The following is a 22,921-nucleotide window of genomic DNA, read 5'->3' as shown; positions in this document are numbered from 1 at the left end:
TACACTACCCCCAAATTTTTCTGGAATATATTTAGATCTCTTTAAGAACCAAAAGAGAAATAAATACCATTGCAATATGATCAGTTACTGAAAAGTCATTTGGCATAATATGAAAATCCTCTGTCTTCCCCCACTTGGGAGGAAACATTTAAAATATAGGCTGGTCTCTAGAAGAGATCCGGTGTGAATTATACTTTTTTACATTTCATGTGACTAAGGCAAAAGAAGTATTCCTAAAAGAACAGAAGTAGGGCTTCAGAATGAGGAGGGAAGGAAGAAGGATAATTTAAGAACAGGCTGTGTAATGACAGGAAAATTTTGACTTGTGTAGGAATTTGGAGTAGGCACTCTGTTACATTCTTGGGTAGTTTTTTTAAAAATCTAAATTTTTCCTGAATTAGAAGCTAGATGCCCTGAGAAGGAAGTAACATCTTGTCCTTTAAGGAATGATGAGAGATTGCTGGGTATTGTTTTGTCTTAGATTAAACTATAGTCAAGGGGAAGAAGGGTAGAGTATTAGTAGCAAATGACTCTCTGCTTACAACTATAGAAAAGTTTATTGTATTCCCAGGACGTGTATGGAATACATATTAGAAGATATTTGTGAAAACTTGTCAAGACAAATGGCTGCTAAAAAACTGAACACCATAACATGTGTTACTTTTATTTCTGCTGCTTACTAAAGGCAATGGATGCAGAAGAAGAAGAAGAAGAAGAAAACTCATTTGGAAAGTGCATTTAAAAGACATTGAGAATAAGGTTTTTAGACCATAGCTTTAAAAAAGCATTTATTTTAAAATGCCTGCTATATGCCAGGTACTGTGTTAAATGCTTGACAAATATATTTTCATTTGATCCTCAAAACAGCCATGTTTGAGGAAATTGAGGTGGCCTAAGATTATCTGATTCACCCAGGTCGGATGGCAAATTCGAACTATGGTCTTTTTTCCTGACTGAACTTAGTGCTGTATTCACTGTGATATCTAGCTTACCTTGGTGTTTTGCAGATATCCTGAAAATCTGATCAAACAAAAGGGAATAAATGGGGAAGACAAAACTAGCTGTGTATATAGCCCAAACCAAATATCATAGGGATTACAATTAAAAACAAACAAACAAAAAAAAAAAATGTGCTGTATCATCTTGTAACAGTGGTTGATGATGGTACTGAGGCAGCTACTTGTTTACTTCTGAGAAAGAGATCTGCATTCCCAGACCATAACAGAACCTAAAGATAAAAATCCAAGAAAAAAATAATGAAACACAAATGATTATGGAGAAATGCCCAAATATATAAAAGTAGGATGAATTAGCAGTCCTAATACAAAAAGATAAAATTGTCCTTATAATTGATACTGAAACTTGGTGGAATCAAATCCACAACTGAAATATGACTCAAGAAAGATGTCTTATTAAAAAGAAAAAGGATAAGAAAGGAAGGTGGTATATCCAGAGAAAGAACTATGTAGAGTCTGAATACAGATTGAAGCTTACTATTTTTCACTTTTTTGGTTGTTTTTTCTTTGTAGTTTTTTACTTTTGTTCTAATGCTTCTTTCACAACATGAATGATATGGAAGTATGTTTAATCTTATGTTAAATTTGGAACTCAAATCTTATTTTTCCATTTCCATTTTCATTTTTTCTTTTCTTTTTTATGTTGTTATAGCTTTTTATTTACAATATATATGGATGGGTAATTTTCTAGCATTGACAATTGCAAAACTTTTTGTTCCAATTTTTCCCCTCCTTTCCCCACAATTAACCTGTGAAGGAAATCAAAAATGCTAGTGGACAAAAATAGAGGGATTGGAAGTTCTATGTAGTTGTTCATACTCATCTCCCAGAGTTCTTTGGCTGGGTGTAGCTGGTTCAGTTCATTACTGCTCTATTGGAACTGATTTGGTTCATCTCGTTGAAGAGGGCCACGTCCATCAGAATTGATCATCATATAGTATTGTTGTTGAAGTATATAATGAGCTTCTGGTCCTGCTCATTTCACTCAGCATCAGGAACTCAATCTTATAAAAGTCATTGTTAAGCATCTTGACATGTAATTGGAAAAAATGAAGTAGTATTAAATGGGGGCAGGGAAGAAAAGAGGGTAAGGGGATTAGAGAACTGGATGGAAGCATGTTATATGAAGGTATTGTAAAGGAAGAAATTGAGGTATTATAGTGGTAGGCCATGTTAGAGGACATATAGGTGAAGGTCAGTGGAAGAAACAAAACAGGGTCGTTTTTGTTTGTTTATTAGTCAATGTATTCCACAGGCCACCCAGACAGAAAAAGAAAATGGATGAGGATTTAGATAAATAGATTTCAAATTTGTCACAGCCATGGGACTTCAACTATCTTGACATCTGCTAGGATTGTCTCTGTCAGACAAAAACAAGACCACTTTGATTTGCCTTGGTGTGATCACTTCATTTTCAAAAGGAGAGGAATAAACGAGGGAAAGAGAAGAAATTGGTTGCTAGGGTTTGAAATCTTAGTAAACTTAGGGTTAGGGGAGCATGATTAATAATCTCTTAAGAGATAGTGAGATGAGGGAAGAGCCAGGCATGGCTTATATGAATTTGGGGAGAACTTGTGTTGTAGGATGATGGGATTATACAAATTGGAATTAGGCAAGGGTTATTAAACTTGAATAAAATTTTTATACCACAAAGGCAGACACTTCTGATGAAGAACATGGATAAAAGTGGTCTAGAGTGAGTGAGGTGAGTGCACAGAGAATCTCTGATCAACCTAAACTTTTAAAAGATCCACGCAAAACATGGAATCAAGAGTCAATAACAAAGAATAAAAGGTACACCTAGCATGGGTTCTGTAAGGAGTGTCAGAAGTCCTCAGGCTGATGAAAGATGAAAAGAACCAGAAACCCTGAACAGTAACTATCTAAAATAGTATTATCATCTTAAGGAATGGAGTATATTTCACTGTCCCCTTTTTCCTTTTTTTTCCTTTTGGAATTGGGGAGGCAGATTTCTCTTATTTGTATGACAGGACAAAAAAAGGAAAAACTTAAGAACAGGGCAGGGAGATGTGATGGTAAAGCCATATGAGGAAGGAACAGGAGGGAATTTTTAAAAAAGATAGGCCAGAAGAAGGTAGGACAGTAATTTGTCATATAGACTAGGACAAAATTCCTTAGTTCTTATTTTGCTTCCATTTTTTTCTGCCTAGGAGAATGGTCCTTGTGCTAGAAAAGACAGGGGGAAAATAATTAAAAATTAATAATAATAGGTATCGCACATACATGTATGTAGCACGTAGCATTTTGAGGTTCACAAAGTGCTTTGCAAGTATTATTTGAACCCCAAAACAGCCCTGGAAGGTAGGTGCTATTATCCTCATTTTGCAGATGAGGAAATCTGAGGCAGAGGTTAAGTGACTTGCCCAAAGTAACTTGTAATGCTATGGACTGCATTTGAGCCCATGTTTTACCTCACTTTAGATCCATTTGCTTCTATGGCAAGCTTCATACTCGGTATAAATAAGAAATTAAGAAAAAACAAGGGTTTCCCTAATGAATCCAGGTCCCCTATTCTGTATGAATAACACAAAAAGAACTGGCAGGTTTTGTTTACTAGTCACTACTATAAAGGAATGGAGAATATGAAATATATTATTCCAGAATGTCATAGAATATAGAAAAACTAGTTATCACCCCTAAAGGGGAAAATGAAATATAAGATTTTCAAGTATTCTTAATGAAAAGACTAGAAACTTTGAGGTTCAAGTCCAGGAATCTGAGAAACCTTTAAAGGTAAGCACATATGGAAAAATCATAAGGAACTAAACAAAAAATTGCTTTCCATTCTGTTGTAGAGATAGATACATGTGGTATCCGCTGTACCCTGTCATCATTATAGATTAAGGTAGTCTACTTAATCAGAGGCCTTAAAGTAGTTCTGTCATGTTTGGTGATCTTTAAAAGAAAGAGTGGAAAGGGAGAGAGAAAAAATAGCTTTTGAATAATTCAAAAATAAACTTTAAAAAGAAAAGGAATCAATACTGGATTTGGGCAAGTAAATAATATGAAATAATTTTTTTTAAGGTTTTTTATTTATTTATTAAATTTTTTTTAAATTTTTTTTTTATTATTATAGTAACTTTTTATTGACAGAATCCATGCCAGGGTAATTTTTTTACAACATTATCCCTTGCACTCACTTCTGTTCTGATTTTTCCCTCCCACCCTCCATCCCCTCCCTTAGATGGCAAGCATGAAATAATTTTAAAAGAACAGATCGCACCAGACTAAGGGTAGTTTTTTTTTGAAAGGGTTGATGAATTGATAGATAATGGAATGTTGCTAGATTTTTAGCAAAGCACTTGATAAAATATATCATGCTATTCTGCTGGACAAGATAGCAATATATGTTGAATACACAGTTGGATGTTATACACATTTAAATTGGTTGGATGGCTCAGCGCAATATAATGTGGAAAATTGTTTTATACAATTGTATATCACATTGCTTATTATCTTTATGAGAAGAGGGAAGGAGAGAGAAAATTTGAAATTCAAAATATTATAAAGTGAATGTTTAAAATTGGCTTTTCATGTAATTGGAAAAAGTAAAATACCATTAAAAATTTAAAAAAAAACTAAACCAAGGAATAGTCATTAATAATTCAATACAATTTGAAACAAAGGTCTCCTCTGGAGTACTCTATTGGTCCTAATGCCATGTAACATTTTTATCAATTACAAGATAAATGCAGAGGTAGCATGTTTATATAACATATAAATAAATATAAATATATAAATAAACAAAAATAACATAAATCAATCTGAGGACAGTTAACACACTACAGTGGGCTAACAACTTCAGAATAAAAAATATATCAAACTATCAAATTATCAAATTAGCATTAAGCTAAATCTAGTAAAATTAAAGATCACACATAATGAAAATTGTTCTGAATTATTAGAATCAGAAGAAGGACATAAAACTTTTTCTCACATTGGGAAGCATAAGAAAAGTACATAGATGTGGAGGAAAACTTATGAGGATGAGTGGGCATTGACTGAACCTTTTTCTTGTTTGAAATGGACAAAAGAGGTTTGAACACACATCATAATGTAGAAAAACATCAAATGCCATGGGGACAGAATTATACTACTAAGGGAATACTCCAATCAAAACAAATTTCCTGATTTAAGGAAAGGAGATTAAATAAAAATTTAAGGGAAAGCTATACAAATGTTTCTTTTAATAATTGGGAAATTGATAGAAAAATTATTAGATACATGTGAAAGAATACTATGCTATAAGAAATAATTTCAGAAAATTCTAGGAAGTATAAATTGATGCACAATAAAGGAGAAACTAAAGAAACAATTTATATAAGGATAGCAACATTGTAAAGAAAAACAACTTGAAAGAATTAGATTTCAGATTAATGCAATGAAGTAACCATGAACTCTGGACCCAGAGGTAATATTAACTATCTCCTGACAAGTGATAAGATGGGTGCAGTTGTACATTTTCAGACATTGGCACTGTGTGGATTCCTTTTTTTTTTTTTTTTTTTTTTAACCAAACTTTATTACAAGGTGTTTCTTCTTTTTTTAATTGGAGTAGAAGGTTAGGAAAAAGGAGGAGTTAGCAATAGTAAGGCCCCCCAAAATCTGTTTTAAGTGAAGACAAAAAAAGAACATTTTTTTAAAGTAATGAGTAGAATTATTGTTTACTTTTTTTAAAGCAAACAATATGAATTGGAGATTTACCATGTCATTTTTGGCTGGGAATGTCTTGATGCTTTCGCTCAAACCACAATCCCACTCGCCCAAAAAAGAAATTACCTCTACAAAAAGAAGGGGGCAATTTGGCAGTGTTCTGGAAGATGGATTGAATTGGAAAGGGGAAGAGACAATAAATAGAGAATCAGTTGTGAGGTATTGAGAGTCTGAAATTGAATGATTATGTTAATAATGGAAAGGGAATGAACAAAAACTGATTTTGAGGAAGTGAGATTAAGGTTAAGAGCATTGGCTATATGAGCACCAACTTAAAAGTGATTTTTTTTTTTTTTTTTTTTTTTTTTTTTTTTGCCATGTAAAGTTTGGACATAGTTCATTAAGCATTTAAATGTGCTGGACTATATGCCAGATTACAAACAATTGTCCCAAATCTCTACAGTGTAGGTGATAGCCTCTGAAGTGCCTTCCTTTAAGCTATAAAATTCTTGGATTTTGTGAAAGGACAGTTTTGTATCCTTGAGAGGAAAAGAAAATTGATTAAGCTAGGATGGGCAGGGGTTAGTGTTCTGGGTAGCTCTTCATTATTTAAAAAAAAAAAATGTTTAAAATAATGTCCTGTTTCTGATCCTTAATTGTGTGTCTTTAGGCTACTTTACTTCCCTGAGCCTCAATTTCCCCATTTGTAAAATGAAATATTTGGACTAGATGGCCTCTTGAGATCCTTTCTTCCTACTTCTATCTAAACTTTATGATTCTATTGAAATGTTATCAACTTAGAATAGGCATAACTTTGTGGTTAAGAGAAGATTCAAATACTCAAAAAAGGTATTTTAACCCTGCTATTTTTCAATTTTATCGTTTGTCTTTACAAATTATATTTTAATTGAATTTATTTTTCTCTGAATAGAAATTGTATGCATAAATTAGTTTCTGCAGTTATCTTTTATTGGAAGATAATCTTTAAAGGGAACCCTTGGATTTTCAAGTTTAGAGTTCTCAGCAGAAGTGTGAATATTGAATTATAGTTGTTTTCCAAGATATAAGCCTAGATGTTCCAGAACTAACAATGGAGTAGTCACATTGGTTCCATTAATTCCAAAGATAACTTTAAAAGTTATCAGAGATCTTAAAGTTTACATAAATAGTGCATTTAATATTTTGTTACGAATGATTCCATAAATTAACACAGAAAAATGAAAGGAATGAACTACTTTAGATAGTAAATTAGGAATATACAGGACAGCTACTTATTTTGTCTTGGACCAACAAAAAATATAGTCTCTTGTCTTAAGAAGCTTAAGTTCTGACAGAACTCAGGAAAGAAAACATAAGACTATATGGAGACAATGAGGTTTTTTTTCCTTCAGTTTAATTTTTTTTCTTTTTTTTTTTTTAACACAGGTGACAGATCCACATATCAAAAACAATATGGCTGCACAAATATCAGAAACTGATCAAATTAAACAGGTGAGATTCATTTAAGGGGAGGAAAAATGAATTTTATAATAAAATTAAAACAGTATCGCAAGATGCATACTTGGCCAGAAGTTTCTTCAATCAGTTGTTCAGAATTTCAAAGAAGGATAATCAAGTGACAAGAATGTGAGATCCTTCTTTCCCTCCCCACTCCCCTTTGGCAAACACACAAGAAAAAGATAAATTGAACTTTAATTTGCAAATTAAAACTATGGCCTTATTTCTGTTCATTTGTAAAAGATATGACATTTGAATAGAAAATTTGTATTTTTTACTTTTGTTTTTATTTGTGCATTTTGCAAAATTGATGAATTTTTTAAAGAATGTTTTTCATTTTATATAATTCTGTGCCTAATTACTAGAACTCTGTACACTACTCACTAGATTCTTGGCACATGTAATTGAAAAATGACTTCTAGGACCAGTAATCTAAAATAGGACAACAGAAAAAAAAAAAGAAAGAAAATTGACTGATTTTGAATTTGTTCACAGTTTAAAGAATTTCTTGGAACTTACAATAAACTCACAGAAACCTGTTTTCTGGATTGTGTTAAAGACTTCACAACAAGAGAGGTCAAACCTGAAGAGGTATGTAACTTTTTCCACTGACATATGCCCTCATTTTCTTCAAAGAAACAAAATACAAAAGCCCCTTACTTACATAGTGTATTCTATTGATGATGTTTCTGTAATTTGTAAGACTAAGTTTTGAATCTTGGCCTTTTGTATGCCATCGCCCTAAGAATTTTGAGTAGTCTTCACAATTGAGTTGATTTTATTTCCATGTTAACAAGTCATTCATATAATCGAGGCAAACTTGTCAGAAAAGATGTTTGTTCCATCAGTTCTTAGGGTCATGGTTTTTCCTCTCTGTTCACCAAAGTACTATTAATTACATCAAAGAAAACTTGGCATATTCCCTCCAATTGATCCAGAATACTCATGTTGCTTTTGGAAATAGCCCAGCTTGAATTTAGTGTAACATGTTACAGAATTGGACTATGGACCCCCATCTTTTTTTTTTTTCTTTTTATTTTCCAAATTAAATTTCACTTAAGCACAAAGTGTTATAAGCTTCTTTCCTTTACAAGCTTTTGCTTAGCATTTTTTAGGAAAGTTGTGTCACTTTTTTTTGAGGGGCTTTTTTTTTCCCGTCACAGCTATAAATGAATTATATTTGAGTTCTTAGAATCAATTTTTTTTTTCACAAAAAGAAATGTTGGATTATTTTTGCTATTGTCCCTATCTTTTTTAAAAATCTTGAATGAGTTAGAGAAATGTACCAATAAAAGTAGCACAAAAGAATTTGCACCCCATTTGCTATCCATTTGTTAATTTTTTTTCAATATAATGCAAAGTCGTAGTAAAACCATCTGTGTTTTTGGAATACATCAATTTTAAAATAAAATTTACTGTCATCTCTCTTAATGCCTTCGTCCCTTTTTTCTAGTCTACCTGCTCAGAACACTGCCTACAAAAATATTTAAAAATGACACAAAGAATATCCTTGAGATTTCAAGAGTATCATATTCAACAGAATGAAGCTTTGGCTGCCAAAGCAGGACTCCTTGGCCAACCACGATAGAAAAGTGTTAATGGATGGACCTTTCCTTAAAGCATTGCCAACAGTTGTTTCATTGGAAGTGAGAGTTCTTTTGATCTTTAACTGTTGTGGATATTTTCACCAGCTGATTGTGAGCATTTTGCAAGTGGAAACCACTGAAGAAACAAATGTGCTTCTTACCTGGAATCAGCAAAGTACAGGATCTTGTCTTATTGTGCAGTGAAAATATTAAGATGCAGTCTGTGTTGGGGCCTTACAATTTCAACAGCCTGGCCACTTGATTAGCAAAATAAACCATTGTTTCTTCAATTGTGACTGTTACTTTTAAAGCAAAGTATGTGTTTAATCATGTATAACATAAAAATTATTTTTATTACCAAAAGTAAAGTGGCAACATTTAAGTTCATATTTTTATCAACAAGCAGCTGTTTATACTAAGAATTACCATAGTATCCACTGGAATCTTATCTGGATACAGAGCTGAAATATTTTTCACTCAGGATCATCCTCAAGGCATTCCTGTTCATGCATTTCTGCCTCAAATTGCTGGTAAATACAGAAGAATTATTTGCTGATTATTTCAATGCATACGCTTTCCTTTTTTTTATTTTCCTCTCCCTCCCTCTCTCCAGTCCTGCTTTCCTCTCTCAGATGAGTATTAAACTTTTTCTTGTGCCTCTAGGAAAAATGCCATCTATGACTAGCATTAAGAATTATGTCAGCTGACAGCCACCGTACTCTAGAGTGGATTCCATGATGTTTATACAAAATATAAGAACGAAACATGTATGATTAGGTCAAATCATCAATACATAATTCATTTATCACCAGTAAAATTGTGAGTTATCCATATTTTCCCTCTAAATATGCCCAAGTGAAATAAACCAAAGATAAAATAGTCTGGTGACTTAAATAAATGTAGAAATGAAACTAGCATCTATGAAAAGTCAATTGATTCACAAGCATAAAAGAGGACAGGTTTTTGTAAACATTTTTTAATCTGGTGATAAATAAAAGACAACTGTAGCAAATAATTATTTAGATAAATTCCATATGAAGTTGTAGTTTAAAAAGACTTAAGACTTTTAGGTCTAAATTTGACAAAAAGTAGCTTGTGTTTCTATCAATGACAGAAGGAAAAATATATTTTGATCTAATGATGTAATTTGGGGGAAAAGAAGAAATTTTCTTGATAAATTTACAAATAGTTTTTCTTTAAAGCCTCCTTTAGAAGCTGAACCGTGTTACTTCATTATCAAAACTTAGCAAATTTGGCTATTAATAAAATCCTGAAGTGCAAATAATAATAATAATAATCTAAACTTTGACAAAGATTATCTCAGAAATTGAAAACTTATACCACATCTTAACAAAATAATTCATTAATTACTCTAGAATGTTAGACCATTTTTAGAAAAAATGCACCTCAGAGTCCTTGAACATGAATATAAAATTTCTATTTCCCACCTTTTTTTTCAGCAAAAGAATGAAATCTACACATACCTGGCATATCAAGGGTAGTTTGCGCATCAGCATATCAAACACCACAGGGGGCAGCGTTTGTTTAAAAACTTGCAGAAGTTTCTGTGGCTGCCCACATACTAAAATGGCATTGGTGAGATGTTCAACTCCCATTTTGTGTTCACCTAAAATAAAGCCATGGTGATTTTGAGTGAATGTTCCAAACTTGGGTTTTTTAGAATATCAAATCCTTTACCACAAAATACCAGTAACTCTAAACATTTTAATTAGAATACATCTTGATAATCTATCATTAAAGATGGGAACATTTGCTTTCAAACGCAGTAATCAGACAAGACTCCCATCAGTGGGAAAAGTATTAAATGAAATTTCGCACAGCATAGCCTGCTTGGACTTGAGTCAAAAAAGAAGGCTGGCATAACTTAAGCTGTAACAGCACAGTTGTTTGGGAGTATTAAACGGCCTTTGGCTTTGAAAATTATTAGCTCTGCAGTATTGTATTTGACTTTATCCAATAAAAATAGGGGGATTTTAGCAATTGTACCAGTTTTCATTTAAGGCTTTTGGAATATATGTAGGATATGGGATAATGTAAGGTTTGTTTTAACAGTATACATATGCTTGATATGTCTTACATGAAACACAACTGGTTGGTTGTAAAAAACATGTAATGGATTCCTTTGCAAATACTGTCCATATATTAATTTGTTCATTAAGTTCAAAAAAGGAGAAAAAAACTTTTATCTCTAAGTGAGGCATGTCTCAATCCATAGGACTATCATTTTTTTTTCCTCCTACTACTTTAGATAATTCAGTCTGCTCATTTTGCAGATAATTCAGTCTGCTCATTTTGCAGATGAGGAAACCAACTTGCAGAGTTAGTTGCAAGTACCTGTAGTACTACCTTGCTCACAAGTAATAATGTATTCAGAGCCATTGTTTTAATCCAGGTCCTTTGACTCTATACCATAATGCCCCTGTTTAGCATAGGATTTTTGAGATGGTGGTTTGTAGTTAAATATATCTAGAATTGAAAAACAATTAAAAGAATAAGATTAACATTCATGCTGATGATCCCTAAAATATCCTGGTCTCCCAGGTCCTTGATCTCTTCAACTACTCTTCAACTCTTCAACTAAATCATCTACCTACACCTTCAGTCCACCTTAGTCCCATCTTCAATCTCACCCTAGTATTCCACTATAAAGAATTCTTAAATTCCTTTATTTAACCATAACCTCCAATGGCCGAACCTCTCCCTGTACCACACTCCTAAATCTATTCTTTGCCCCCTTCTCAGTAAATTACAACATCTTTTCCCCTATTCTTGCTGCAAATCATTTTTCTCTCTTTCCCACTATTAACTTGCTCCTATTCACATAACAAGTGAGTATGGATGAAGCTGACTAGGTCCACTAGAAATACTTAATTCCAACTGAACCTATCTATCCTGTATTTCATAGTGGGTGCTGCAAAGATTTTTATCTCTTCTTAAGATTTCTACCTTCCTAGGGGAGAAAAAAAAAAAGAGGCTATATAAGTCTTTAGGCCTCTTCTCCCTTACTGTGCATCTCAAAACTTCTCAGCATCCTGCATTCTCTGCATTTTTAATCTAGTCATTTCCCTGATGAAGAGATGGTCCTCAGAAAGACATCTCATACCTTTTTTGATGCCTTTCCTGCTCTACCCCATCCCTTTCTACTTTGTCCATTCCACTAAATTTTATCATTTTCCACGTCCACAACACATTTAGATGTGATCCTTTCTAATCACAGCCATCCACCTATTTCAAACTCCCATTGTCTCCTGAATGGGCCTACTACAATAGCCCTTAAAAGGTGTTTTTCTGTCTCAAGTCTCTCCTCACTTTCATCTTCTACACAGCTACTAAAGTTGTTTTTCTAAAGCAGAGATCTGGCCTATCAATCCTTTATTCAGTAAATTACATTGATTCCCTATTTCTTTTCAACTATTTAAAAATCTTCACAACCTGGCCCTATCATACCTTTCTAAACTTACTTATACATTACACTCATTCCTTCACTCTATAGTCCTCCTAACTCACCACCTCACTCCTTTCATCTCTATGACTGCACTGCCTATCCACCCTGTGCCTGGAGTGCATGCTTTCCTTATCTCTTCCTTCATTCACTGAGAATCCCTTCATTCAAAACTCAACTCAAACACTCTCTCCTACATGAAGCCTTTTCTGGTATATACACAACACACCTGTTAGTGCCCCTCACTACAGTTTTGTCTATGTTTTGCATCTATACTTAATTGCCCAGAAAGAATATAAATTCCTTGAGGGCAAGAGTGGTTTTATTTTAGTCTTTATATGCTCACTGCCTGGCATATATAAGCAGTTAATTTTTGTTTCATTTGATCTCTTCCTATTTAATAGCTCCTTCCTTGCTGTCTACAAATAAATCTCCCATCCTTATTTAAAAAAAAAACTCATTTGACCCTACAGTTGCCTTCTCTTTACAACCAAAATCCTAGGGGGAAATGTCTGTAAATAATACTTTATTTCCTCTCTCATTCAATCACTTGCAATCTGGCTTCTGCCCTTACTAAATTCATTATCAAGCATTTATTAAATATCTGCCACATGAAAGGCACTGTGCTAGACACTAGAGATACAAAGACCAAAAAGAAATCCTTGTTTTCAAAGAGCTTACACTGTTGACAGTTTTGTCCAAAGTTATCTATAATTTTATAGTTACAAAATCTGAAAAGCTTTTCTCAGTCATCATCCTCAACCTCTCAGCACCCTCTGACAGTACTAACTACCTTTTCTAGGTTCCTCCTGTACACTTGGTCTCATTTATATCCTGCCCTCCTAGCTGTCCTGGTCATTCTCAGTGGCCTCATTAGCGGCCAAGAGTTTAATGACTGTTTGTACACAGATGAATCCCAAATCTATGTTTATCCAGGCCTATTATTTCTTGAGCTCCATGTCTGAAATGTGAGTCATTACCCTCCTCCATCACCACCAAACTTGCCTATATCTATGGAAGGCATTATTATCATTCATCTAGTTCATTCAGACTTATTACTTCACAGTCATCACTCTCTCTTTCAGTTTCCCTTGCCCTACATATCTAGTTAGTTGCCAACATTTGCTAATTCTTTGCCATAAGTGTCACATCCATCTACATTTTTCTGCTTACATGGCCCTACTCAAATTCAAGCCCAAGTCATCTCTTAAGATTATTTCAGAAAGCCTCTTACTTGATTCCCCTACTCGGGTCTCTCCTCCAAGCCATCTTCCACACAGCTGCCAAAGAAAAATTCCTAAATCACAAATTTAACCATGTTACCCTCTTATTCAGAGAATTCTAGTTCCCCAGTATCTCATCCATTTGGCATTTAGAATTCTTTACCACTTGACTTCAATTAGCCTTTATACATCTCTCTCCTTCACACACTCTGCAGTCCAACCACACTGGCCTTTTTATTTACAGTGATACTTATATATCCTGTTTCTTATATGCTTCCCATATAAGCAATATATGCTTATATATTCACCTCTGCCTCTGAGAATCCCTAGCTTTCTTCAAAACTCTGCTCAACCACCACCGTTTATGTGAGAATTTAAATTGATCATGTTCACCCCAACTGTGCCTCCAAAAAATATTACCTTGTATTTATTTTGTATGTACTTTTATGTGTAGGTGTCATCTCCCCTTATTGAATGTAAGCTCCTTGAGGGCAGGAGCTATTGGCATTTTTGTCTTTGTATCCCTACCTAGCACCTAGGCACAATGCCTGACAGACTACTAGCATTTAATAAACACTGTTCATTGAATGATTATCATGTGTAACTAAATATCCCTAAAATTGAAAAATAAGTTTTCAAATAATGAGTAATTATAGACTAAGGAGTTGGAAGGTGACTTAAAAGAACAAAAGGTAAATAATTTGTGCACAAAAGCATAGCAACTAACAGATCTAAGTTGTCTAAATTTCTCTCAACCATTTTCCTACTCTATCATTATACTTCTGTGAGCACACGTATGGCATAGGTAATCAGTATATAGATTGTGCTGATCCCTACTCCATACAAACAATACGTAAAGTCTCAACATAGAGGATATTTCCTTGGACTTGTATATAGGAATTATGTATTCTTGGTTTGTTTTCATTCTGAAAAAAAAAAACAGCAGTGTAAGGAAGGAAATAATATGGAATGAATACATGAAAAAGATTTATTTAAAAAAAAAAAAAACTAGCTTCCTTTGAAACTAAATTAACTAGAACTTTTTTTTTCTTCCTAATTCTCTAAGTTCAAATTTTCAGGATCTTCCTTGAGTTATAATTTCTCAAGTGAGAAATTTTTATTCCTTTCTTTTTGGTAATTGTTCTATTAAAATGCTTTTCAGATCTTTTTTTTTTTTTTTTTTTTAAGGTGAAATGGTAATGGTTTTCGTCTGGACCTGAATAACACTGTATCCTAAATGTGATTATGCCCAAATATTTGAATGTGGTCTTTCAGAAGAAGATGAAAGATAAACTTTGCCACTTAAAAACAAAAACTAATGTTCAATCAATTAACCAACAAAGAGGATTCAGTCAAACTTTTTTTTTTTTTTGTATCAGTTTAGTCATTCAGATCAGTGGTGGTCATATGTTTAGTCAGAATGAAAAGGACTGTAATCTAGACGGTTTTTATACTCTTATGGATTTTGTTTTGTCCTTTTAAGTTTCTTTTGCATAATTTTAATTATAGCTATCAGAGGAAGGAAATTAATTTTAAATTTTAATAAAGGATATTACAGAGGTTCCACACACAAAAAATCACAGTAGCAATTAATTAATTATGTAATTTCCCTTAAATATGTAATTTCCCCTCCCCTCAAAAAGACCACCTGCCTCTTAAGTAAATCATGACAGCCTCTTTAAGTACTACTTTACAATTCACAAATTGTTTTGCAAGTGACTACATTGTAGAAGGGCCCTAGGGAGGCATTTCTTAGTCTGATATTTTTAAAACTATTAAAAACCAAGAAATATGGAATTACATATGGGATAATTACTCCCAAAATTTCAAAAATAAAAGTTTTCTAAAATTTGTGACTTAATCACCTCTTAGTTTGACTAATTATTATTATTTTATATTATAATTACTTCACAATATAAAATATAAATCATAATATAAAATGCATAAAATAAAATATTTTAAATGTAAACACTTAAACTATAAAGCAAATAAAAGTAAAATATGAAAATGTTGTTACCTTTTAACTCCTCAAAATAACACTGAGCTTTGGACATTACATGCATTGTTAGAATCTTTTTTGCAGGTAAGTCCTGAGAATTTCAGAGATTGCCCATGATCATACAACTTAAAAATGATTACAGTCAGGGTTCAGACCAGGATCTTTGATTGCAAGTCTACCACTTTTTCCTTAATTACCACACTGCCTGTAATTTTTATGTATTTTTTCTTTGAATCTCAATTCAGTCTCCTCTCCATCCTCGACCATAATTAGGATCTCCCAAATCAACATATTTTAGAATCATTATGTGAAATATTTTTTTAAATTACTCATATATCCTGTGTTACTAAACTATGTCAGTTCTTGGTAATTTTTTCTTTCTTTTTTTTTCCTTATTTAGTATTTTATTTTTTCCCCAATTATCTGTGAAAATATTTTCTAATATTTGTTTTAAAAACTTTTGAGTTCCAAATTCTCCTTCCTTTCTTACCCTCACCGCAATTGAGAAGGCAAGCAATTCAGTATAGGTTATACTTTTATAGTCATGCAAAACATTTCCATATTAGTCATCTTGGGGGGGGGGGGGAAGATTAGTCATCTTCCCCCAAAAAAAAACCTCAAGAAAAATAAAATTAAAAAGTATGCTTCCATCTGTATTCAGATATCCAGAGTTCTTTCTCTGGAGATGAATAGCATTTTTTTTTCTCCAGAGTTGGATCATTGTATTGCAATATTGCTGTCACATTTTGGACAGTACATGTCATTTTGATCAGGTATTGTTAAGTCTTTCCAGATTTATTAATAAGCATCCTGGTTCATTTCTTATGACACAATATTCCATCACAATCAAATACCAGAGTTTGTTTCCCAGTTAATGGACTCAGTTTCCATTTTTTTTTTTTTTGGCCATCAGAAAATAGCTGCTATAAATATTTTTGTACATATAGGTCCTTTTTCTTTTTTTTAATCTCTTTAGGGATACAGACCTAGTAGAGTGATATCATTAAGTCAAAGGTATGGTTTTATATTCCTTTGGACATAATTCCAAATTGTTCTACAGAACATTTGAATCAGGCTCACAGTCTTGCCAACAGTGGTGTTTCATTTTTCCTACATCTCTACCATTTGTCATTTCCTTTTATGTCCTAGTAACCAGTCTAACAGATATGAGGCAAGTACTTCAAAATGTTTTAGTTGGCATTTTTCCAATAAATAGTAATTTTGAATATTTTTTCATATGGCTCTAAGTATCTTTGATTACAACATCTGAAAACTTCCTATCTTTTGATCATTTATCAATTAAGGAATGACTCTTATTTTTATAAATTTGACTCCCTTCTCTATATGTTTAAGAAATGAGGTCTTTATCAGAGGAACTTGCTTCAACTGCTTATTATCTTAATAAATGAGGCAATTCATGTGATCTTTCTGTGCCACAATTTCCTCATCTATAAAATGAAGATGGAATTAGTTGATCGATGTGTCATTTAACTCTAAATCTATGATTCTTAAGGAATAATAGGACAGCTAAGGGGTGCCAATAATGCACAGAGTGCTGGGCTGGAGTCAGCCAGAATCTTACTGATTTCAAATTCATCTTCAGACATTTAACTAGCTGTGTGACCCTGGCAATTACTTAACCCTGTTTGCTGTAGTTTCCCCATTTGTAAAGTGAGCTAGATCAGAAAAATCACTCTAGTATCTTTGTCAAGAAAATCCCAGGGGGCAGCTAGGTGACACAGTGGATAAAGCACCAGCCCTGAAATCAGGAGAACCTGAGTTCAAATCTAACCTCAGATACCTAACACTTAACACTTTGTAGCTGTGTGATCCTGGGAAAGTCATTTAACCCCAATTGCCTCAGCCAAAAAAGAAAATCTCAAATGGAGTCAAAGAATTAGGACTAAAAATAACAAATCAGAACAATTAACTAAAACATCTCAGCATAAATATTAACTTGGAATCATTTTTAAAGATTATACTGTCTTAAAGTTTCATATCTTTATATTTTTAATTGTTTAGTCAAAGTCAAAAAGATGGTTCCAAAATTTTTGGATTTAAGTCTTTGAGTCAGTGAACTATCAAAGCTTTGTTCATTCTTAAATAAAGGTTGAAGACTAAAAATCTTCAAAAGAAAAAAGATGTAGAGAACACAGACCCTTCCACAAGATTACAGAAAAATCTCCAATACCATTTTTTAAAAATCAGATATAAAAGAATCAATCATTCTTGATAGGATGTCATATTTTTATCTAAAATTAATTTATCTGTAATCTTTATTTGACCAGAAAACATTGTTTAAAAAAAAAAAAAAAAAAAAAAAAAGCATAGAAACAAAAGAGATCTCCAAGCAGCCAAAATATGTCACAAAAGTCTACAATTAGTTTTGAGTATTTTATTTATAAAAGTGTATTGAGGCCCTAATTCAAATACTTTAAAATCTTACTATCAACATGATTCTAACAGATGGGTTATGGTTCCTACAACCTAACAAATTAGAAGCAACAAAAGAGAAGAGGATGAGTAAACTAAGAAATAATATATCATGGCAATATTAAGTATCAACTGATACAATTCGATCACAAAAGGAGAAGATAAAAAAATTTTGACAAGCTGTGTGGGTCCTCTTAATCTAAATAAGAAAATCACAACATAATTATATCTGTGTTGTATATGCTTTTTGTTTTTTTTAACAAAAAAAGGATCATAGTTATATACTTTAAGATTTTCCAAAGTTTTTTCCATAAGTTTTCTCTTTAGATCCTTGTGACAACCTTCATTCCTTAACAATCTAAATAATTGAGCTATTACTATAGTTAACCTGGTTTCCTACCAACTCCAAGTTGGCCATATAAATTTTTGCCACTCACTTTTGCAGAATATGGCTGAGCAAAATGATACTAATTAGTTTAATTTCTGAAAATTCATAAGATTGAAATTATATATTAAATTCATCTCACTGTAAAATGTTAACAGTATTTATTCCTTCAACTGACTTTAAAAAATAAATACCTACTTTCAAAAGCAGTTGCTTACCCAAAAAAGTGATTATAATCATACCTCTGGATAACCAAAGTTCTCCCATTTGGACCTCTTGGAGAAAGAATTCTTGTAATTTTTCATTCTTCAAAGATTCTCGAGCCTAAAAGTTTTACAAAATATGTAACAAGCTATTTTAAATTAATAATTAAAATGCATGTAATGATTGATAAAAATAATTTCTTTTAAAAAAAAATTTATATCAATTTCTAAACCTAAAGAGTCACAATATAGTGTAAGCTAATATTAAGAACAGTTTCTTCAAACTATCAGTTGCAACTAATTAAATTGTATAGTACCTTAAAAGTTAGTAGAGGGGATAGTTCACCATTTTTTTGCCCAGTTTACTAGGCTTTACTGCCGCTGAATTTCACTAAAATGAATAGCTCTAAAACAACAAAATCTTAGGTAACATTCTTTATTCATTTCCTTGGAACTATAGTTTGTCTTTCTTACTAGTTGGGACCTTAATTGCCTCAGGATGAATATAAATAACAATTGTTTCTGTTTTGGCTAGAAAACCATTAGCCTCTTCCCCTCCCAGATATATTTTTTTTTTTTTGACTTGGTTAAAAGAGGTTTTTCTCTGCCTCATTTCTTATCTATCCTTAATCACGGATTGGCAGTCAAACCGAGACTTGTTAAAAGTCCTTAGCTTAAAAAGGCGAAGGCTTTTGCATCTGGTACTATATCTCCAATCTTTCTGATCTATATCGTGTCCCTGGACCCAGATAGCTCTAGAAAAGAGTGTTAGGCTGGTGATTTTATACAGCTCAACCTTACTAAAATCCAATTCACTTGTATACTATGGCATCACCTCTCTGAAGTCATGCTTCTCTTAGAGAACTAAATTATACAAACAACCTCTGTTAGCAATAATAGGAGCTGCCCCACTGGAACTGGCCAAGTGGGCAACACACACTGCCCTTGGGACAACATAGGGAGGAGAGAGGGAATAGATTAAAGTATTTCTACTTCAGCTAGGTGTATCAATCTGAAATGGAAAGTGACAAATCAAAGATATTACTAGCTGCTTGTATGATGCAGTCTGGCATCTTGGGAAAGTATCAACTTGGCTGCAGGAAGAATCCATCAAGGCAGCAAACAGACCAATTAGTTCTACTTCGTCTACCAATCAGGTTGCCATGCCCAGGTTTAGCCTGATGAACATGTAGGTAGTTAGAGAATCTAATGTTCAAGAAATATCAATCTCATTACCTGCCACTCCAGTGTTATGCTTCATTTCTGAATAAGTTGGAGGAGATGGCTTCTGAAGTCTCTCCCAATTCTAGAGCTATGAGTCTATGATTCTTTGGTTGTTGGAATATTTCCCCAGGCAACAAATTTTAAAAGTAGCTAAAAGAGGCAGACTGTTGTAGTGAAAAGAACACTATTCTTGAAATCAGTAGAGCTAAGTGTTAATACTACCCTCCTATTAATCTGTGATCTTTTCATGGGCAATCTCTCTGGACTTCATTTTCCTCCACTATAAAATGAAATGACCAATAGAGGTAATCTGTAATATCTCTTGGAGCTCCAATCCTAGGCTCTTAACAATTATCTTAGTAAGAATTCTATCTAGAGCAGCTAGTTTACAGCTAACAGCTTAAATTAGTGCACAACCAACTTAAAAGCATGGGTCAATGGAAAGGTTTGGGCAAAGTGCCTTGTCAGTCAAGTGAGAGGAAAGGATAATTAATAGGGGAAGGGAGAGGACAGGTTAATTTTTATGTCAATTTTATTTAGGGACATTTCTAACTATGCTATGCAAAGTCATCTTTTATTAGGGCTACCCTTAAAGACAATTTTGGAGTAGTCAAAATGTTTTAAGCTTTTCCAATTTCCCCTATTAACTTCATTCCCCTCCCCCCTCTTGGTAGTAATCCCAATATTTATTACCCCTCCTAATATTTAATCTGATTGTCTTGATTCTGTAAGAGTAAAAAGAAGGAAGGTGTGATGGCCAGATTATCTCTTTAAATCATATCCCAAACCCCCTAACCTACTCCACCTGTTTTTATGAGATCATTCGCAAAACCTTTTCTCTCTATATTCTAAATGTGTGTTGCTTGTACTGAATGAGGGATGGAAGATAAGCTTTTTGCAGCTCTTTTGTTGTCATCAATTTACAATTAGTTTTCTCATAGGAGTCTGTCCCCCCCTAATTTCTTTTGTCATCAAGATTCAATCTAGATTCCTCTGATCATGTCTTCATGAACAATCTCTTAATGCCAAATTAAGTGGCCTTTTCTCAGGCATCCTATCTGATTTCTCAAAATTTATTCTGATCCCTTTTTCTATCTGAATGTTTTCATTCTTTAGCTTCAATGATCATACAGTACACTGCCCTAGTTTTGCTCCTACATTTTTTGACCTCTTCTTGCCTCCATATCTTGCCCTAAAATATGTGCATTGACCAAGGATCTGTTCTTGGCCCTCTTTTCTTAATGTACTCCAGTGAATTTATATATGGAAAGGACTTCACAAATTTGAAAGTGCTATATGTATATGTCCATAATAGTGCAATGAAGAGGGAAAAAGGCTAGATTTGACATCAGAGAACCTTTCATCTCCTACCTCTCTACTTATAGGTATGTAATCTTGGGCCAGTCACTTTTATCACTATCTCCCCCCTCCCCCCCCCCACCCGTTTCTTCATCTGTAAAATGATAGCCTAAGGTCTCTAAACCAAAGCCATCTTTACTACAAACTATTAACTTCTCTTCACAGGTCCCTCTTGCTTCAAACTTTACAGCCCTATATGTAAGGACCTCCACAATCTGGGCTTTACCTCTTTTTTCAACTTTATAATCCATTTACTCTAACATGTTCCATCATCCAACATCATTCCAGAATACGGCTCACACTTTCCCACCCTTACAGCTCTACTCCTGTTGTACTCTACATCTAAAATGCTCTTTTTTGCCCTCATCCCTGCAAATACTTAGGAAAATCCTGCAAGATCTAGCTGCAGTGCCAGCTTTTCCTCAACCTAAGCTTTTTCTTTTTTGAATTCTTACAACACTGTTCCACTCCCGTCAGCACTTTCTATTGATAATCTCCACCACCCCCCCATTTTTCCAGTAATTTTCCCCTTCTAAACTAATATTAGGGGTTCATTAAACGCAGAAAATGAAATTAGGTTCTGTGACTTCAAATTTAGCCCTTTTCTTCCTAATTGCACCACCACTGACATATATATATATAACACTTTCAAGTTTGTGGAGTCCTTTCCATATAGTCTATAGCCTTTCCCTCTCCAATATTGTGATAACTATCAGTATTTCCTTTGAAATCACATGCATTTTATATATTTTAAAACATTATTCTTAAAAGGGTGTCCGGTCCAGATAATTCCCCAGCTTGTCCCAAGCATCTCGGATGCAACAAAAAGTGAAGAACCCCTTTCAGTAGCTGCTGAGGCATTCAAGCAATGTCGTTTCTCCGGCAAATTAAAAGAAACGCCCTTTTCCCCAGTGCTCACTCTATTAATTTCTCCCTTACTCCAATTTTGCCAATAGCAAAATCGTACTCGCTCTCAACAAATAATACCCTGACAAAGCAAAGGTCCAAACCAGCATATTTATTTTAAGTGGAAAAAGTACTCACTATAAAGTTACACCAGTGTATTTAAAACACTTCACCTGCACACCCCGTTCCTTAGCCTTTTGCTGCTCTGCTCTTCTTTCTGTGAATACAACAATTGAATTTATCAGTTCCTCGGCTGGCGCTGAAGCACCCTTTCTCCCCGGGACTCCTTCAGGAATTCAGGGCGGCGTCTGCTCGTGGCTTGTGTTCATTTGGGGCATTCCACGAGGATGCGGAGACAGCATCCTCCTGGCTGGACCACCGCGCTCAAGGTAGCCGAAGGGGGCAGGCAGGCAGCTTCGCCCCCTCTCAGGTTCTTCTGACCCCTACTCCCCATTTCCAAATCTCACTGAGCGGGGCACGAACATAACAAAGTGGAGACCTGACCTTGATTTAGGAGGAGAAACCTGAAATCCAAAACAAAACAAAACACGAGGTCTCGAAGACCCTGAGCCGGGACTACCTTCCAGAGAAGCCACTTCTCCCCATCCCGGCCCCAGAGGGAGGGATGCACTCACTGTCCCGCAACCGCCGCTTGAATTCGGGATCGCCTCTCCGCTTCTTGTCGAAGTACACACAGTAGCCAAGGAAGGCGACCGCGCCACAGGCGCCCAGGGTGGCCAGGATACACAGGAGGGTCCGGACGCAGGGCATCCAGGCCACGGGCAATGCCCGGAGCGCCGGGACTCGGGCGAAGCGTTAGCCTCGGAATCCCTGACCGCCCGCCCACCCGCCGGCCAGCCTGCCAGTGGAGTGGCTGCTGTGAGCCAGCCCCCAACCCCCTTCCCACAAACACAAATACACACACATACACAGACACACACTCATACACCCCG

General features: G+C 34.3%; 3 protein-coding genes across 9 annotated transcripts in view; 1 reads left to right on the top strand and 2 right to left on the bottom strand.

Annotated features, from left to right (window-relative positions):
• Nucleotides 1-9,063, top strand: part of TIMM9 (translocase of inner mitochondrial membrane 9) — an 18,570-nt gene extending 9,507 nt beyond the window's left edge. For 3 of the 5 annotated variants that reach the window (XM_023502653.2, XM_003756310.4, XM_031952655.1), the window contains 3 exons: nt 7,116-7,181; nt 7,683-7,778; nt 8,641-9,063. In XM_023502653.2, the coding sequence (XP_023358421.1) occupies nt 7,116-7,181; nt 7,683-7,778; nt 8,641-8,775 (297 nt within the window). In that variant the 3' untranslated portion in view covers nt 8,776-9,063. Of the gene's footprint in view, nt 1-2,670; nt 2,722-7,115; nt 7,182-7,682; nt 7,779-8,640 lie in introns of all 5 variants that reach the window. The other 2 variants (XM_031952656.1, XM_012548485.3) reach the window with 2 other exon arrangements.
• KIAA0586 (KIAA0586 ortholog) overlaps nt 1-9,276 on the bottom strand; it is a 149,902-nt gene extending 140,626 nt beyond the window's left edge. The window contains exon 1 of one of the 2 annotated variants that reach the window (XM_031952648.1): nt 9,200-9,276. The gene's annotated coding sequence lies outside the window, so the exon portion shown is untranslated. Of the gene's footprint in view, nt 1-992; nt 1,224-9,199 lie in introns of those variants that run through there. The other variant, XM_031952650.1, reaches the window with a different exon arrangement.
• TOMM20L (translocase of outer mitochondrial membrane 20 like) lies at nt 8,860-22,921 on the bottom strand. Of its 2 annotated transcripts, none has more exons than XM_031952657.1 (5): nt 22,604-22,921; nt 22,142-22,185; nt 18,495-18,600; nt 10,258-10,400; nt 8,860-9,300 (listed from the first exon to the last, which is right to left on the bottom strand). In XM_031952657.1, exons 1-5 carry the CDS (start codon nt 22,737-22,739, stop codon nt 9,247-9,249), a joined length of 483 nt encoding a protein of 160 aa, XP_031808517.1. In that variant the 5' UTR covers nt 22,740-22,921; the 3' UTR covers nt 8,860-9,246. The 2 variants fall into 2 exon arrangements, with proteins under 2 accessions (XP_031808517.1, XP_031808519.1); XM_031952659.1 differs by having other exon boundaries at nt 18,519-18,600; nt 22,604-22,911.

This window comes from Sarcophilus harrisii, chromosome 2, assembly GCF_902635505.1.
Source record: "Sarcophilus harrisii chromosome 2, mSarHar1.11, whole genome shotgun sequence".
Lineage (NCBI taxonomy): Eukaryota > Metazoa > Chordata > Mammalia > Dasyuromorphia > Dasyuridae > Sarcophilus > Sarcophilus harrisii.
The sequence above is the reverse complement of the archived record's forward strand: the minus strand, read 5'-3'. Positions and strand labels throughout refer to the sequence as shown.